General features: G+C 41.3%; 2 protein-coding genes across 3 annotated transcripts in view; one reads left to right on the forward strand and one right to left on the reverse strand.

Annotated features, from left to right (window-relative positions):
* PAK1 (p21 (RAC1) activated kinase 1) overlaps window positions 1-5,166 on the reverse strand; it is a 109,446-nt gene extending 104,280 nt beyond the window's left edge. Inside the window, exon 1 of one of the 2 annotated variants that reach the window (XM_065076889.1) lies at window positions 4,925-5,166. The gene's annotated coding sequence lies outside the window, so the exon portion shown is untranslated. The remainder of the gene's footprint in view (window positions 1-4,924) is intronic. The other variant, XM_065076735.1, reaches the window with a different exon arrangement.
* Window positions 5,167-5,390: 224 nt separating this feature from the next.
* AQP11 (aquaporin 11) lies at window positions 5,391-18,701 on the forward strand. Its single transcript, XM_013372066.3, is given in 5 exon segments — window positions 5,391-5,575; window positions 5,676-6,319; window positions 11,890-12,006; window positions 18,326-18,351; window positions 18,353-18,701. Coding segments are annotated over 4 exon segments (783 nt in total). The 5' UTR covers window positions 5,391-5,575; window positions 5,676-5,724; the 3' UTR covers window positions 18,398-18,701.

Here is an 18,701-nt window from a genome sequence, read left to right on the forward strand (position 1 = left end):
ATTTTGTATTATATAACCCAGAGGGGGGAAAAACCCAACAACCAGAAGTGGGATTAAAAAACAAGAGCCTTTAAACAATTGGAAGCTTTTTTTCTCTGCCTTTAGCTTTTGTTTGTTTTAATTTTTAGCCTTTTGGATTATGTGAGTTTGTCTTCAAAACCAGGAAAATTAGATCCTTCTGGTTTTAAATCAAAACTGACAGATATAATCACTTGAATTCAGGATCTTGGTCTTAGGGGGAAAAGAGAAATACTGTAGCGCTCACAAGAAAATCAAGAGGTCTGGCAGCATCAGTCAATGCAAGAGTCTTTGCCAACAGGGCCTGCTTTGCAATCATCATTTACTTAAATCTAAGCTATTTTTCTTCCAGTTGTATTCAAAATTTTCTTTAAAATCCTAAGTCTACATGCACTACTGCAGTAATAACAAATAAGTTCATAGAGCAAAACATCTGGTTTTGTCTAATGTTGAAAGATGTGTCTATTATTATGGAATAGTGATTTTATTTCTAGTAATTTGTATATGTCTTGTTGCATTAAAGATTACAAACAACAGGTGGTTTAGAGACTTTGTTTCTCCACGATTCACCAAATAACATTGCTTGTTAGATTCTTTTAGGAAAAAAAAGTGCTTCCCATCAAAGCTAACAGCATGATCAGAAAACAGAAACTAGTGGTAGAACTCATTTACTGTGCAGGGTGGCCAGTCGTGACTGAAGAGCAAATAAACCTTTTTTGGTCCTTTCATAGGAGGCAGTAACCTTTGGTAGCAGAGTCAGGGAATGGATGGGGTAACTCAGCTTCAGTTAAAATCATAGAATCATTTTGGTTGGAAGAGACCCTCAGGATCATCAAGTCCAACTTCAGCACTAAACCATGTCCCTAAGAACCTCACCTAAACACCTTTTAAACCCCTCCAGGGATGGTGACTCCACCAATGCCCTGGGCAGCCTGTTCCAATGCCCGACAGCCCTTTCCAGGAAGAATTTTTTCCTAATATCCAATCTAAACCTCCCCTGGTGCAACTTGATGCCATTTCCTTTTGTCCTATCATTTGCTACCTGGGAGAAGAAACCAAGAGTTGCGGGTGTCTGAACTCAACAGGGTTTTGCAAATCCAAATTTTCAGTCTAGTGGCTGAGCCTAGTCACTGTTATTACACTCACATTAGTGAATTAAACAAGTCTGGGACCAGTCTCTTCCCCTGAGGCTAGCTGGCACAGCACATCCAACGTTCATTCTAGTGCAGCCTCAAAAAGGCAGTGAAATCACACATCTGCCTACTGGGGATGGCAGGATATATCCTCTAAACAGTGTCCCGGAGAATTTTGGGAAACTGCTCATTGGCCCAAGCTAAAATCATGGAAGGATTAATGAGAATCAGTTGAAACAACTGAGCTCCAGTGCTCAGGATTATCCTGATGCTGTTTAATGTGCTGGTATTGGCAGAGCTTTGAAGAGCCTGTACCTTTTTTGTACCTTGATCTGTGCCAATACCCTCTCCAGGTCCTTCCAGCAATATCCCACACATGCGGCAGCATGTTGTGCCCTAATATCAAGCACTCTTGGATATATTGGCCAAAAGCTCACAGTTGTGCACTGAGCAATTCCCCAGGCTCTTTCCTAGTGCTTGTGCACCAGGATTCCTGTCTGCGTGGCAATGTCGGTACAGCAGAGCTTCTGAGTGCCCTCTGGTGCAAAGTCTGGCACTGTCTTTCAACCGCTGTGAATATCACCCAGAAAGCAGTGATGTTCTCAACCTCCACAGCCGCTTGCTAGGAAAAGCTGTGTTGAAGCTGTGCTTGAACTTGCCAGGGCCTGTGCTCAAAGATTTTCTGTTTGGAGGCACTATGACTACTTTTAGTTTCTGTATCTAATTCATTACCAGCTTTAAATGTCAGTGGAAAGCTACTGATTTGAGGGAAAACCAACTAACCCACAACAGAGAAAATACAGGCACAGGAATTCCGTGCTATACATTTAGCTGAACTATAGATTCAACTCATTTGCAACTGTTTATTAACATTAAAGTTGTTGAAACCGTTTGCCAGCATCTTCCATCATCATAATGCCCAATTTCGCCCCTGCAAAAACCATCCAAGAATTCTTGGCATGTTGACAACCTCCAAATGACTCAGCCTCCCATAGGAAAAAGGAGTAGATAAGGGAATTTTAGGAAGGAAGGGTACTGAAATCATGCACAGAGCTAAGAACAGTTAACTGAATAACTGCTACAGAAGGAGCAGGAAATATGAGGGCTTGGGCAGAGAAGGAAAGGAGGAATATACACAAAGGGGAAAGAAAATGCAAGCATTTATATGCCTGCAAAGAAAAAATGGAGAAAAGGATGTGGAGGGTCTCGGAAATGAGGAGAAAAGAAAGTGAGGAGTATCATAGAACAGGGAACTGATTTATTTCTGGTATAGTGCGGGCAGCAGCATAAGCGAATTTGGTACATGGAAGAGAGAACAGATGCAAGGACAACCTGGAATGAGACACAGAGCCAGCAGTCCTGCAAGGAAGAAGAAACTAATGAGCCTAACTCGTTCCGTTTCGAGAAACTATATGTTAAAAAATAAATTTTAGGAAACAGTCCAGGCTTTAATATTCGTTTTTACCAATTACAAAATTAAGGGCTTGCACTTCTATGTAGAAGATCCATATTCTCACCCATCAGTGGCAAAACACAAAATAAAGCTGCTACAGGATCGTACCAAAAGCAATTGTTTGGAATGACACTACCCTCTGGTGGTAGAAAAATACAATTCTATGTATACCAGGAAGGTGATATATTTGGAGCTGATTGTACAGGCAACTATGGCTTGTTTGACCCATTATTCATGTCATTGGCACCATCTATTCGTTTTAAAAAATAAATTCCAAACCCACAATTCAGTGATTCACCTTAACAACATACTGTTAAACGATACATGCACTTTATTACCCTGTGTTATGAAATGACACATTCATGACTGGTCCTAAGCACCAGTAACTGCCTGAGGCTCTGAAATAGACTGGCAATAGTTTTTATGTTCTCTGGCAACGTGCAAGAACAGGAACAACACACATGGCTGTGGTAGCTACTTAAGTAAAGGAAGTAACACGATAATAAATTCCCAAACTGTATACATTGTTGCCAGTGAATTCAAGAGTGCATAAAGCTGTGGTTGGAGGGAAAAAAAAATAGGGGAGCCTATATAGATGTGTTAAAAGGCAGCTTTCTTATTCTGATCCTTACTTCTAGCAGCACAATCCTTAATTCCATCCAAAAAATCTTAAAGGGTATAACTTTTTTTCTTCCATATTAGAATTACAGAACATCATTACTGAGAAAAGCCGTTGCTTCAATTCAGGGTTTTTATTAAGGTGCTTCGGGACTTATGTAATGCCACACAGTCATTAAGTCTCCTGCCTTCCCTCATTCACATTTCTTGACATCTAATCTTGTACAAACAATAAAAGCCAAATATTAACCACCCTGCCATTTCTCTCTTTCCTCTCTTTACATTATCACTGCTTAACTGTTGGGGTTTTTTTCCCCCTCCTGCAAAAACACCCCTATTCCTCATAGCTAAATGATCCTCTTGGAGCCTGAGCCTTCCAAATACTCTTTTATCCCCAAATTTCCTAAGACCAGGTGTCTCAAGGGTCTTAAATTTCTGGAAATGAGGAAGAGCTTGTCGTGTCACTCACTCCCTCCTAGAGAAATTATTCTATGCTTTGCAACTTTCATCCTGATGGTCAGGCGACCTTCAACTAAAAGTAAGGGTTTGCTTTTGTTACGTGGAAGCCATATATCAGTGTATTGCCCCCTTGTAAGAAATGCACTGTGCAGACCTTGATCGGGCAAAAGTCATTCCCATGGTCTGATAAATTGTCATATTTGATGCCACCTTGTGGCAAAAATGCTGGATCCTAGAAATACTCTGCATACGTTCCTCCTTGCAGGTGCATTTAACCGCAGCAGAGCAGTAACTGCAGCCAGCATTGCTGCAGTTTTATAGCTCATAAACCCAGGATTTTGGTCCTCCTAAAACTGCGGCACCAGCCAGTGACGGAAAGGACAAAAAGCAGGAAAAAGCACCACAAAATGCATTTATTCTTTGCACATGTTGAAGACTAAAGTGGTATATCAAAGCACACACAGCATAGCCATTCGTGTGCTCAGAGCCCACGCACACATGTCTCTCTCCTTGCCAAAAAAACACACGTGGTGAGAGGTGTAATCCCTTCTGAACACATAACTGCAAAATAGCATCACAGGTAGAGACTAAAGAAAAACTCAGCCCCAGCCTAATAGGCCAGGAACCATTCACACCAATTGCCTCACACTGGACTCACCCTTCTCAGTTACTAGGCACACAATATTATGCTAAAGGAGCCCATGCCTATTTTTTCAGGGCTGTCCCAAGGCCATTTGGGGTCTGCTATGGCAGCCAGTGTTGCCACATTCTGCAGCATGAGGACGGTACCTATTTTTAGCATTAATTCTACGGCAGAAGCCTGAGAATCACCACCTGCCTCCTCCCGGCGCTGTGTCGAACGCCTTTCAACCTGCAAGCGAGCGGGAGGAGAAGGCTGAATTCGTAGAATCACAGAATGTCCTAAGTTGGAAGGGACCCACAAGGATCATCGAGTCCAACTCCTGTCCCTGCACAGGACAACCCCACAGTTCACACCGTGTGTCTGAGGACATTGTCCAGTCTCTTCTCAAACACTGTCAGGTTGGGGCCGTGACACCTCCCTGAGGAGCCTGTTCAGTGTCCAGCACCCTCTGGGTGAAAAACCTTTTCCTCATGTACAACCTGAACCTCCCCTGGCACATCTTGCTGCCATTCCCTCAGGTTCTATCGTTGGTCACTAAAGCGAAGGGATCAGCGCCTGCCCCTCCTCCTCCCCTTGTGAGGAAGTTGTAGACCCACACACCTGCCATTTGTGCAGCAAGGTTCCCGAGAGCGAGGGAAACCACTTTACGAGCCTTCAGCCAGGCTCAGGCTGCCAGCACCACCTCGGTTCTTGCCCCCTGGCCCTTCGGCTGGGTGGCAGGGGCCGCTCCGCTCCTCATTTCTCCTCATTTCTCATCACCTCAGCACCAACGGCCGCCCGACCCAAGCGCGGGAACACCTCGCGCACCCCGCTCCCCTCCCTCCCGCTCCTTTCGCCCCCTCAGCGGCGGCCCCGCGCATGCGCGCTCCCGCAGCCCCTCGGCCGGCTGAGGAGGAGGCGGGGACGGGGACACTTTGCCCCACCCCGCGGCGGGGACGGACCTTATTCTTTAAAGGCTTTCACTTGTCAACGGAGGTGCCGCGTTACCAATTCGGCTGAGGAATCGGCTCCCGTTTCCCCGCGGGCGGGAGCGGGGGGGCTCTCCCTCTCCTCGCAGGCTGAGGGGAGCGGGGAGCTCCGTCCGCCCCGCCGCGGAGGGGCTGAGGAGAGGCAGAGCACACTTCAATCTCCTCCGCCGTGCCTCTTGTCCACCTTCCTTCTCCTCACCCGTTCCCTGGCGGGGAGAGGAGTCCCGCAGCCTTCCCCCGCCAGGCTGGGCTCCCCTGCCCTTTGCTCCCCGCCGAGCGGAAGGTGAGTCACGTCGAGCAGATGGGGACACAGTCTGGTTCCTACCCCAAAGGGAAAGGCTGGGCATTTTCCCTCCCTTTCCCTCTTTTCTTTCTCTCCACAGGTGGTGGGGCTGGACTGAGGTGAACTCTTTGGCCTTCGCAACCCTCGCCATGGCCATCGGTGGGCTTGGGACGTCGCTTCTGCTCATGGCCGGCATCGTGGTGGCAGTGGGACTGTGCCGGAGATTGACCCGCCGACAGCTGCGATCCCACCAGTGCCTTTACACTTTCTTTCTGGAGATGTTCAGCACCTTCCAGATTTGTGCCTGCACCAACGAGCTGTGCATGCTGGGCACTGTGGACCCCGAGCCGCACACGGCGCTCACGCTCACCTACGGTTTCAGCGTCCTGCATGGCCTGACTCTGACCGGCAGCACCTGCAACCCCTGCGGTGCCCTGCAGCCCATGTGGGGCGGCGGGATGTCCGTCAGGATGGGGGGACTCAAGATTGCCGCTCAGTTTGTGGCTGCGGTGCTCGCCAGGATGTTCATGCGCTTTATCTGGAGCCTGGAGATGACGGAGCCGCATTTTGGAGCGCTCTCGCAGGGCTGCGGCAACCCCATGCAGACCACAGAGGTGCAGGCGTTCTGCATAGAACTGCTCTTTTCTGTCGTTTTCCAGCTGACTGTCCTGCGAGTGGAAAGTGTTAATCCCAAGTACAGAGTCCATTTGGTTGCTCTTCTCATCACCATGCTCGTGTATGCAGGTTAGTCTTTTTTTTTCTCTCTGTTCCTGCAATGAGTTTGTAACACAAGATTATTTTTAAACATGTTCTTAGAAGTGTTGAGATGCAAAATTCTTTTTCTTACATTAAAAAAAAAAAAGCATCAAGGAAAGTCTTTGCTCCTACAGATGCAAAGTTCGTTTGGAGTTCATATAAAGTTTGCCTGGTTAGATTCCAGACAGGTGTAGGATGAAGAGTTAAATGAGTTGTGAATTTAAAATGATGTCAAGTCTATAAATAAATAGCATTAAGAGTTTCACAGAACACTGTTAAATAGTGAAGCACCGTTTCATAATCGAACTTTATATTGCGTGAGAGATTTCCTACAATGTGCTCTGATTTTTAAGTGACATTGGGAGAAAGCACCACTGTCTGCATCAGGAAAAAATGCTGATAGTGCAGTGGCAGGGTACAGACCGGTAATATGGAAGTTCTGCGTTGAAATAATGCATAATTCATATCACTGCAGTTTATTTAACTACGTTAAATCCTTAAATCAGAAACAGGAGTGGTTATTGGTAGAATACATGCCGAAATGATACAATAATACCCCTTGTGAAACCAAATCTAAAAAAAAAGGAAAAAAATCAGTGTATCATGGCATTTACGAGAGTCTCTTGTCTCTGTAATGCCCTGTGTGTCCATGTCCCTTCTCCTGCGTGTCACCTCATGCTTCCCACAGCTGGTTCGCTGTCACCAGCGCAGCATCTCTGGACCAGTGAGGGGAGTCAGTCCGGGCTGCTTTCTGCTGATTGTATCAACAATCTCCCCAGGGAAGTGCCAGAGTTGTATCACTTGAGGACCCGCCTGCAGAGACTGGGTTGTACTGGGAAGAAGATTCTATAGTACAGGGAGGTGGGAGAGATGGTTATGGAGCTTCTTGCTTGTGCTACAGACCCCACGACAGAGAAAGTCATCTAGGAAATGACCCAAGCCATTTTTGAGAGAGGGAGATCACTCTCTTATCTCCAAATGTCTGGGATGTTATTGACATCTTGCCCAAAAGGTTTAGTGTATTATGCCATCTAACATAAAAGCATATAGTAGAATAAAGTACCGTCAGATTTTCAGATGTATTAATGAAAAAACCTTCACTCATGAAGTTTAGCTGAAATTAGCTAAGACTTGAGAGAATAAAATAAGTCCTGGAGAATTTTGAGAATTAATTTAGCAATCTGAACTACTTTCTAAAATTACATTTTGAAGGCAAAGGTGAGGTGGTAGTGGATTTTAGCACATTAAATATATTTCTGAATTGCTCAGGAAAAGTGTAGCCATAGATTATCCTCCCTCTTATACAAGCATAGAAAGCTGGATTCCTGATGCTTAACATTCCTTTGCTGCTTAACAAATAGTCATATAAATTAAAACATGTCACATTGTCTTTCTCTTTGATAGTTCATACAAAGAATTCCTGCTCAGTGTTCTTGGCCAAGCTGGCCTCATATCTTTCTCTAGCAGGAGAAGGCTGTGTACCAAGTCCCCTTCCTTCTCATGAACTTGGACATGTTATGACTTATCCAGTGTAATTGTTCTGCTTGTACTTCTAGGAAACATCTGACTCACTGCACCCAGGCCTTTTTTCACAAGCACAGTTTGTGTGCTACTGTGTGCACAACGCCCTGTGCTACCTGGACATTTTTCTTTCAGTTTCTTTTAATCTAGAATCAGGTCTACAGTAAAAATATATGTGCATTCCAGAGACCAGATCCTGAACCTGTTTTTTTCGTCTCCTTAGTGGAAAATCTGATTCATTCTTGTTTAGTTTGCTATAAGCTTCCTGAGGTTTGCACTCTTTGCTGTACTCTGTTTCAAAAGGAGAGGTGGAAAGTCTGGTCCTCCCCCAGCAGCGGTCATGAGCCCAATGTTTACTGTGCACTCCTAAGGTGTGGATTGAGGCCTTCTAAAGTAGTGGAGGGTGTAAACCCCAAGATTCCTATTGCTGAGCTGTAACACAAGCGTGGGAGCAGGCTGCTGCTATTCATTTCTTTCTGTGATGAAGTCACAGGCTAGCACCATAACAATTTCTTTTTCAGTAGAAGGTTAGGTAGGTGTAGGACACCTTAGAGGTTCTCAAACCTTTCTTGCTGCCTCTTTCCCTCTGCCCACATCTACACACAAACTTTCCACAGGATATTGTCCATTCTCCCATCCCTCTGTTTTGAGGGGTGCAGATTGAGACCCCCTTCCTGTAGCCACTCGGCACCACCTCCTGACAACACACCAAGCAGCTGAGCAAAGGGCCTGGTAGGTGGCCACAATCTGTGTCTGGTGCATATATACCAATGACAGAACTCCAGGGAATGGCAGGAAGATGTGCTGGGGAGGTTTAGGTTGGACATGAGGAAAAGGTTCTTCCCCCAGAGGGTGCTGGACACTGGAACAGGCTCCCCAGGGAGGTGTCACAGCCCCAAGCCTGACAGTGTTCAAGAAGAGACTGGACAACATCCTCAGACACACGGTGTGAACTGTGGGGTTGCTATATGCAAGGACCGGAGTTGGACTCATTGGTCCTTTCCAACTTAGGATATTCTATGATTCTATATACAACTCATGGTATATCCTGTGAGTCTCGTGGTGTAACTGTAGCCACATCTGTCCAACTCCGTTTTGAGAAAGGGTATTTCGTACACGTAGTAGGAGGAGTGTCTTTCAAATTGGGGGTTATGGCTAGTGGCCTCTGGCCAACCAAGCTTTCTTACAGGCTTTGAAGACAGGCAGATGCTTAACTTAGCTGGGCTGGATCATTCTCAGAAAATCTGCACCTCTTGGTTAACTGTTCATGAGAACTTGAGCGGTTCTTTAGGAGGAATGGGTCTTTCTTGGTCACCCAGCAGCAAAGGGCAGGGCACTCAGTGCAAATTTAGGCAAAGCAATGCTAATTTAGGCAAACTAGTAACATTCTTCCTTTTTCTTACAAAAATATCAAGTAGTTCAGAATATTGTATGAATAATGTTTTTCAAACTTTTAGTTGACAGATACAGTGTTCTAGCTAGAAACTCAGGTGCATTTAATTTACAAAATAAAATTCATTATTTCTTTTTATGCTCTCCTCTTAAAAACCAAATCAATTGTGCCTTCAGGACCTGTGCTTTTTAGAGTTACGAATGAATCAGAAATGTTAGAAAATACATCTCATACATAGTATATGGTATTTCATTCCGTGAATTATGTTCTACTATACATTTGAAATCTGTGTCCTGTAAGAAGGAGTATCTCTTACTCCATATCAAACTTGACTTGGGTAAAATTTTTAAGGGTAGCAATCTGTCTATGGTTTACACTAGTCTAAATCTATTGATACACATACAGGGCTCAAAAACATTAAATTGTATTTATATTGTTTACCAAGTTAAAATAATTGTTGACAAGTCACTGTTCTGTGTACCCCATAAAAAGTATTTAGGTATACCATGCACTTTAGACCAACAAATAACATCAGCTTTTACAGTACTTATTTTCAAAAATGACAAGCTGTTTCTTTAGTTTTTCTTCTACTTTTTTATAGTAAAAAAATTTGGATTTCTAATATATAAATTAATTTACAGACCAAATTTTAATACTAGTGCATACGGTACACAAAAGCTCCAATACTGCATTCACTCTGTTTCTTCTGCTGAATAAAAGAAAAAAGATGAAGTTATGTCTTTGCATATTAAGCAAATGATTCAGAAGCTAAAGATACAGCCCATATACATATTGGTAAAGAGAATTTTTTTATATTTCCTTTGGGGAAATATTTAATTAGAAGAAGAAAAAAAATAGCCTTTGAGGGCTTTTTCATTTACAGGCAATATTACAATTAAGTCGGAATTATATGAAATTGGTTAGATGTTTCTGAGCCTAATATATCAATGTAAAAATGACATACATGCTTTTAATCCTGATTTTCTTCCTCAGTTTGGTTTTGTCTTCAGTAATTTCAAAAGTTAAAATAACTTTCTCACACATTGTGTGGAGCACACATTACTTCACCTTAAGTTTTCATGTGTACCACATCAAAGATATTCCACTGCTGCCAGAACATCATGTATCTTTTCTAGTACACAAACTGAGATGTTTAATAAATATATATTAAAGATTATAGTAGTGGCCCTGGCCTGTGGTTGATGTTCCAGTAGTTATTAGTAATGAATATTGAAGAAATACAGCAGTTACAACTCTAATGCTTAATGTTGAGAAACAGCAACTGAGAGTGAAATGATACTCTTGAATGTGTGTTTGTGGATATAAAAGCAGAAGCAGTGAATTTATAAATAGATTAAAGCAAAGTAAATTATTGTAAATGCCTTTCCTGGCAACAGGGGAAGATGTTAATGTGTCAGTGTGCAGAATAACAGACTGCACAGTAAATCTGAGTTGCTGTTGAGAACAAGTGTAAAAACAGATTCAACTGAGTAGGTCAACAAAAATTAAAACCTTCCCAAACTGTAATAATGGTAAAAGAGATAATGAGTGTATAGAAAGGGAAATACAGTAGAAGAGAATGACAACCTCACTAAAACTTTCTGTAAATGATTGAATGCTTGTAACTAATTAGTATTACAGCAGCACGGTATTTGTATTAATACAAAGGGTAAGTTCAAAGCTCATGCTAGCTTATTTGGGAAAAATCAATAATAAGCTCTAAGAAACCAAATAGACAGAATTCTATAATATTTCATGGGAATAGATTAATGTTAGAACAGATGTGGGTGGTTACTAACTGACAGTGCAGAAATACAGAAAATGTTGCTGTAAGTAATGTTTATTCTGCAGGATTGCAATGAGAAGAACAACATATGTCCGAATTAAAAACATTTATCTCCAGGTTTGTCTGCAGTGTAATTACAGTTTTGTCTCTACAACGTAATATGTTCAGATCTAATTACTTAGAAAATGTTTTAGGCAACTTCATTTACATCTGAAGTCAGAAGCAAGAAAAGATGCTTGGCTTTTTTTAAGCTTCTTCTTTCAAGATAGTGGGGTCAGGGTTGCTTTTATTTTCTTTGAATAACATATAGCATGATTGTGAATACTTTTCCCCAAGTTATTGCAAGACGATAATCTTAGTGTTCTAGAAATTGATATGATAATATTAGTGTTTTATTAAGAAAGTCTAGAGGTCAGTTTAGCAAGAACAGCGCTTGACAATTTTTTCTGTTATTTCTGTGTATGTGTTACATGCAGCATAGGGATGTAGTAGAAGCTCAGTATTTCTTTAGTAATATTTGTGTAATTTCTGTCTCTTCTGAAAGCACCATACAGACTATTAGCAAAACAACTCATAGTTTTATCAACAGAAACATTCAACATTAGCCAAACCCATCGCTATAAACAGTATTTGCTAGAAAGAGAGAAAGGAAATTATAGCCTACGCTTTGGATAATTTAAAACATTTTAGAAAACAGATAAACAGTTAAACATAGATCATCTGGTAAATAACTAAAGAAGAGTTCACCTGTTCAAATGGTTTTCGCTAATGCATTTTATTGCAGAGTGTGCATTTCAGTGTTCATTTAAAATAAACATTAAGATGGTTTGATTTCATACTGTTTACATTTTATTGCAGGTGGAAATCTCACAGGAGCAATTTTTAACCCAGCACTGGCTTTTTCATTGCATCCAAATTGTTTCTATGAGAAGTTTTGGAGTTATTCACTAGTATACTGGATAGCACCGTCCTTAGGTAAGTTCTTAATACTTGATGTATTGGAGAAAGTTTTATTTGGTACATGGTTCAAAAAATGGCTATTCATTATTTGATAGCCTGCTCATTTTCCATTTTCATTAAAATCCAGAAAATAGTCAATTATGTGTAAAAGTCATTGGAAATCATGGTTTTGTGTTACAAATGTAAGCTATGTGTTTTAAACTTGTTTAATGCTCTGTAGAGCGCCTGTAGCATTTTGTTTTGTGATTCAAGCATCTAATATTGAGTTTTAAACACCAGTTTTATTCACAAAATATCATCTACTGTGTTAGGTAATATAATTGTTTAGTTTAGACATCATGTCTAAGTACTAAGTACTAAGTAAATGTCTAAGTCTAAGTACTTTTGAGACACTTTGAGCAAGATAATTTACCTACTAAAATAAAACCACAACAGCGCAAATCTAAATGGAAGAAGGTTAGTGTTTAGCTTAGGGTTAACTAGTTAGTTATAAACCAACAGCTGTTTACTCTGGAGTGTGATCCTTTTGGAGCTGCCTGTTGTTTGAGGCTTAAAATCCAGCCTGTTTGAGGTGTGCTGCATGTTCTCATGCTGACCAAAGGCCCACTTGTAGAATATTAAAAAGGAGAAAAAGTTACCTGAAAGTAATTATTAGCCTGATTAAGTTCAAGAAGAGAAACATATTGATCAGCGTGCAGTTGCTGTCTTGCTTTCTGACAGTGTACAAGAGCATGGGGAAGATGAATTAAAAAGAAACCCAACAACAAAACAGATGTTAGGGTAGGTGCTTAAAATATGCTTTCTCAGTTATGACTATTGAATCTTTTATTTCCATAGTATCCAAACTTTGCAGTTCTCATTCTGTGTTTTTCCCCCAATTACTGTTGGAAACAATATGTTCTTAGTTTAAGAATAAGGAATGCTTCTATTAGTAACCGGAATTTTTCTAACTGAAATTATGGTTTTAATTTGGAAGCTACTGATTTTTAACTTGCAGCTGTGTGCAGATGAAAATGCTCCATGTAATAGTGTCAGTTGTTTACAGGTAGTCCCTACAAATCTCGAGCTTTCTGCTTAGAGGGTAAATAAAGCAGCAGTCTGCTAATCCCAAATTCTTTCATGACTGTTAATCCTATTAGAAGGTACAACAGTGATCAAGGTGCAACAGTATATGAAACATACACAGGAAACATCTCAAAGTTACAACAAATGACTTATTTTTCTTGTTCAGGTTCATGTCTGTGCGTGTTCTATTCACATTGACTCAGTTAAATATGGAGACAGAATTTTTAGTCTCAAATTCAGTTTAATATAATTTTAAGTTATATATCCAAGCAGGATGACTGAACAATAGAGTAAGCTTGATAAAAGCCTGTGCACTGCTCCAGTTAGTAGCTAATAAGATGTTTTAAGCAAATCTGATGAGCATGATCAGTTCATCAGCATGATCAAATATCATTGATATTTCTCAGAATTCAGGTTTCGATTTCTGGTATTGGGACTGATTTCAACCTGATAACCATTTTGACATTTTCTAGGTTGTAAGTACTTGAGATTTAATATTTTGGCAAGTGATATAAAGAAACAGGAGGCATTCTGAAACACCGTGTTCTGCTTATTTAGCAAGACGCATCCTGCAGAACTGCTTTGCAGAAAGCCTTCAGGTGCTTTTGGCTTAAGAAAAGCAGCAGATATTAACTCAAATGGAACTGTGACCTGAGGAATTTAGAATGTAATTGGGGAGCAATGTTACATTTCTGTGCAAATTCATAGACAGGAGTTTATCATCAGTTAACATATAGAAAATACAGAATATACTGAATGCCGTCTCTTAATTTATGAGGGAAAAGAGACTCAACATGAAGCAGTTGCAAAGATGTGAATACTTGGGACACATCACTTTTTGTGCAGTGTCACTACTGTAGCCAAACATTTGTTACAGATCTCAGGTCTCTGGATCACCTAAAGGGCCAAGGAGTTAATTGGTGATATAAAGACCTCATTACAAAACAAGGGAAGCTTTGTGGATACATATAGACCTTATGTTATAAACCAAGAGTTGTAAACAAATGTAAGGTGTCTGAGGTGGAGGTATCGAGGAGATAATTATGTTTGAAAACTGAATTGATGAATGCAGGAGCGCAGATCCACAAATCTAACTGAAATGAAATTTTTCTGACACTTTCTGAAAATAATGGGATCTTTTTTCTTCCAAAATTGGGCCAAATTATGAGGCATTTAGTAAAATGACCTGTTACAATAATAAAATCCTTGTGAAATAAAACCTCTAAGCAGAGTCTTAAAAGTAGATGATGAGGGAAGGGATATTTTAAATTTAGTTGTAAAAATCACTTTCAGAAGGCACGTGTCAGCTGAAGTACCATTTCAGCCTTCCTAGGAACTGGCAGAGCCATAGTGATAGGCTAATTTGACATCCCTCTTTTCCCAGCATCAGCATCTTAGATGGTGAAATCACTTTGTTCTTATTTTGGGGGATTCTTTTTGAAGTCTAATAGGGTGGGTGGGTTTTTTTGTGCTTTGCTGTAATAACTACCATGTGTAGAACACTATGGACTAGCATGCCATGAAACTTCAAATTCCTTGTGCAAAGTGCAATAAGATCTCATTTATGGGCACAGCAAATACCCATGAGGACAAGGAGATGGAGACTGTTCTGTGTATAACAGATACCCTGATCTAGCCAAAAGCCACTTCTTAACCGTCAACCTCAACACATAGAAAAAGAGGTAGATTGATTATCACCTTCACAAGAAAGGGAGAAAGTGGAAGTTTTCTTTTAGGATAAGCAAATCCACTTGTGGTTTATGGTGTTCTATGCATATAATCTTGGAACTGTAGTTAAGAATTCATTTTTCAAAATGCCTTCACTGCTGTTTTGGTGAAGGTGGTTCTCCAGTAGCACTAAACCACCTAATTCCTGCAGTAAATATAGATGCCAGAATGTGTTTATGCCATAGCATAGGCAGGCCTAAATTCTGCACTGTGAACAGAGAAGGAGTAAGTACCAGTGAAACAAAGATAGTTTCTGTTTTACTGCCAAAGGAATTTGTGCTAATTGTCCAGACAGGATTATAACACTAGTAATGATGGGGACTGAGCTAATGCTTCTCTTTCACTACCAGCTTAGCATCCTGCTAGGTTTCTAACACTGTAAAAGCAGAATCAATCGCCATTTCTTAGGTCAGTTTTACCTAGAAAAGACTAATATTATAGTAATTTCTGATATTAGGAAGACTAATACTGTTCCTTAGAAAAAAACCAAAACAAAACGTTTTTTCACCATCAGGATAGAAAATAAATGCTACAAAAGTCACTTAGCAGTAGATGTAAATGGAGGAGGTAAGCAAGGGAGAAGGCCACAGGTGAAGCTTTCACCTTTCTGCTCAGTGGAGAAGGCATTCAGAGGTTTCCATTAAGTTCAGTACACTTAAACACGGAGCTTCGCAAAGAGACAAGAATTGCAAGTCCACGTGCAGTGACTTGATCAGCATCGCAGGGACTCAATAGCAAAGGGTTTCAACAAACAACCGGCAGGAATCTCCTCCTCCCAGACCCTGGTTCTCCAAGGGGTTTCCAGCTGTGCAGGCATTATCTGAGAGAGCAACTCTCATGCAGTGAGTGGATGCAATCCAGGAATTTGCTAGAAAACTGTCACTAATCCAGTGTAATTCGACCACTAAAGGGTCAGTGAGCGGTAATCCTGAACTTGACCTGCTCACGAACAGGGAGGAACTGGTGGTGAATGTGGCCACTTGGGTTGTAGTCCTCATGAGAGTTCAGGGTCCAGAGGAGGACTGGGAAAGTAAAAAGCAGAGATGTCTGGACTTTAGACTTCAGGAGAACAACATTCTGCTTACTTAGGGAATTGCTAGGTCAGTAGTAATTCCCTTGGAAGCTGCCTCAAATGGGAGAACTATCTCACAGAAAGGTGACTTTTCATAAAAGCTTACTGAGCTCAGTAACACATCTGGATGTGCAGTTACACTGGGAGTTTTGACACAAAGCTGGCTAGACAAAAAAGCTTCCCTTTGTACAAAGGGCTGCACGTGAGAAGTAGAAACAGGGACAGACAGCAAAGCAGGAGTATAAAAGCTTTGCACGTATACTTAGGATCAAATCAGGAAGGTCAAAGCTGAGCTGGAACTAAGACCAGGGACATCCAGGGTTACAAATATACTAATGAGAAAAATTGTCCAGAGAAAATGTGGGTCCGTTGGTGGATGGGAGAGAGAGCTTGGTGATGGGTGACATGGAAAAGGGTGAGGAACTCTTCCCCACACCACCTCAGTGTTCCCAAGCAAAACTTGCTCCCAAAACTTTGTAAAACACTAAGGTTTCGGAAAAAAAGGGGCAATAAACAGTGAACGAGCAACAGCGTAGGAAGGACAGAGCAACTGGTTGAATGCAAATCCATTTTCTCTATGGGGATTCACCTAAAAATGCAGATAGAATTAGGTGATGTTATTGTTGTCCATTATTTATGGGATGTTATGGCAGCTGGAGGAGCTTCCTGACAATTGGAAACGTGCCAATACTGTGCCTGCTCTTAAGGAAGAGGAGGAAGAGAAAGGGAGGCCAAGAAACTAGTTGGACTCACCTCAGCCACAGGGAAGATGGTGGAGTATCTCATCTTAGAATCCATTTCCAATCATTTAAAAACCAGAAAGGTAATCAGGAATGATCAGCACAAGTTCAGTGAGGGCAATCCACCCTCAGCCAGCTTGTGTTCTGTGATTAAATGAATGTCTATAGGATGTCATATACCTTCACTTTAGTAAGGCTTTTGACACCATCTCCCACAGCATTCTTGATTCAAAGTCTAAAAAGCAGGGGTCATGCAAAAAGACTGTTAGATGGCATAAAAATTAGCCAAACCACTGCCCTCAAAATGTAATAATCAATAGGTTGACATCTGGTTGATTGATGGCCAGTAACACGCAGAGTTATCCTGGTGTCAGTGCTGGAGTTGCTATTCCTCAGGATGTTCAACAGTGGCCTGAATGCAAGTTTGTTACAAGGGTTTGTTGTCTCTGCAAGTACATGATTCAGAGAATTGGGGGCAGCCAAACTGGGGATGTTATTGTCTCCCTCTACTCAATGCTTGTGAGGTGGCATCTGGAACACATCTGGTCTGGAGTCCCCCTGTTCAAGAGGAACGTAGAGAAAAGAGAGGGTCCATCAGAGGACTGCCAAGGTGGTGAAGGGCCTGGAGTACCCATTGGTGAGGAGAGGATGAGGAGACTGGACTTAAGCTGACAAAGATGAGATGAAAAGGTGATTCAAGAGCAGTCAATGGTTACTTGAAGAGTTTTTCAAAGGTTGATGGAGATGAACTGTGCTGGGTATTGGCAGATGATGTAACAACACCAAGGCCACAGTTGTGGCGTGTGAGGTCCAGATTAGACTCCAGGAGAAGTGAAAAGCAACACTAGAAGAAGTTACCTGGAGAAATGCTACAGTCTCCATCTGTGGAGGTTTCTTGGGACACTGACCTATCCAGCACAGGCAATAGTCCCGCACTGAGTGGGAGGGTGGATTAGAGACCCTTTTCAATAAGCATTTTTGTGATCTAAGAAAACTCATAAAATACAAGCTATGGGTGAGGAACGCTCTCAACCAGCATCACCTTCTGAAACAGAATATACTGATTTTTTTTTTTCCCAGGAGTTAAAAGAAAAATAAGTGGTCTTAATACACTGCAGAACATAAAATCTCTATCTAACTTCACAATTTTTCAGCTTCAGAATAAACCCTAATCTAGAATGATATTCAAACAAACAGAACGACCCCACTCCTATATGTGTTTGCAGTGCCTACAACCGATGCGGTTATTGAAACAGACACTGGTAGCAAACTCTGCCTTATCTGATCAGCTGAGGAATGGAAGTTTAGTCCCTGGTTCTGTCATTTGTACATCCAGTTCCATAGAATTCGTGATTCTAAAGAAAAGAGGCCTGGTGCAGCCATAGGAAGGTGCACGTGTTGGATTCACCTGGTCAAACTGCTTTGGCTTGGCTTGCCTTATACAGACCAGAATTAAAACATTAAATATCCAAAGAAAAGCTACACTATCATCTCATAAGGATCACTTGCATGGTCTCTTGGAGCTTTCTTCGTGAAAATGATTGTGTTTGCAAAAAAAATCCCAACTGCCTCTAGCCTTTCCAACAGAAAGTTCCATTTTTATGCAATCCCTGCTCTATTGTATGTTAGATGTTCAAATACTTAAACAGAACATTTCTTTTCAATACTGGTACTGTGTCCTTGTCCAATTCGTTTAAACAAAGGTCCTTTCTGTAATTTCTGTTTTCAGGTACGATACTTGTGGCTTTTATATGGGATGAAATTCTTCCTCGGATATCCTGAGACATCAAATTCTGAATGAAAAATACTTTCGGCACCTGCAGCCATGAAGCTTTCAGAAAACGGTTGACATCAACTCCTATGCCACCTTTCAGTTGTATTTTCAGATTTCATGTTTGAAAGACTTGACTTACAGCTTTGTATTCAAAAACCTTCTTTGTAATAGTATATTGGGATTTTGAGAGCACCTGCCAACACTTTTAATTAAACCAGATGAATGTGAAGGATTGTTAAAACACTGAAACTTTGTCACTTTAGCCATAACTGCCATTTGCTGACTTTTATTACAACAGCATGTGAAACTAATTATAGAGAAATACCCAGTC

This window comes from Columba livia, chromosome 1, assembly GCF_036013475.1.
Source record: "Columba livia isolate bColLiv1 breed racing homer chromosome 1, bColLiv1.pat.W.v2, whole genome shotgun sequence".
Lineage (NCBI taxonomy): Eukaryota > Metazoa > Chordata > Aves > Columbiformes > Columbidae > Columba > Columba livia.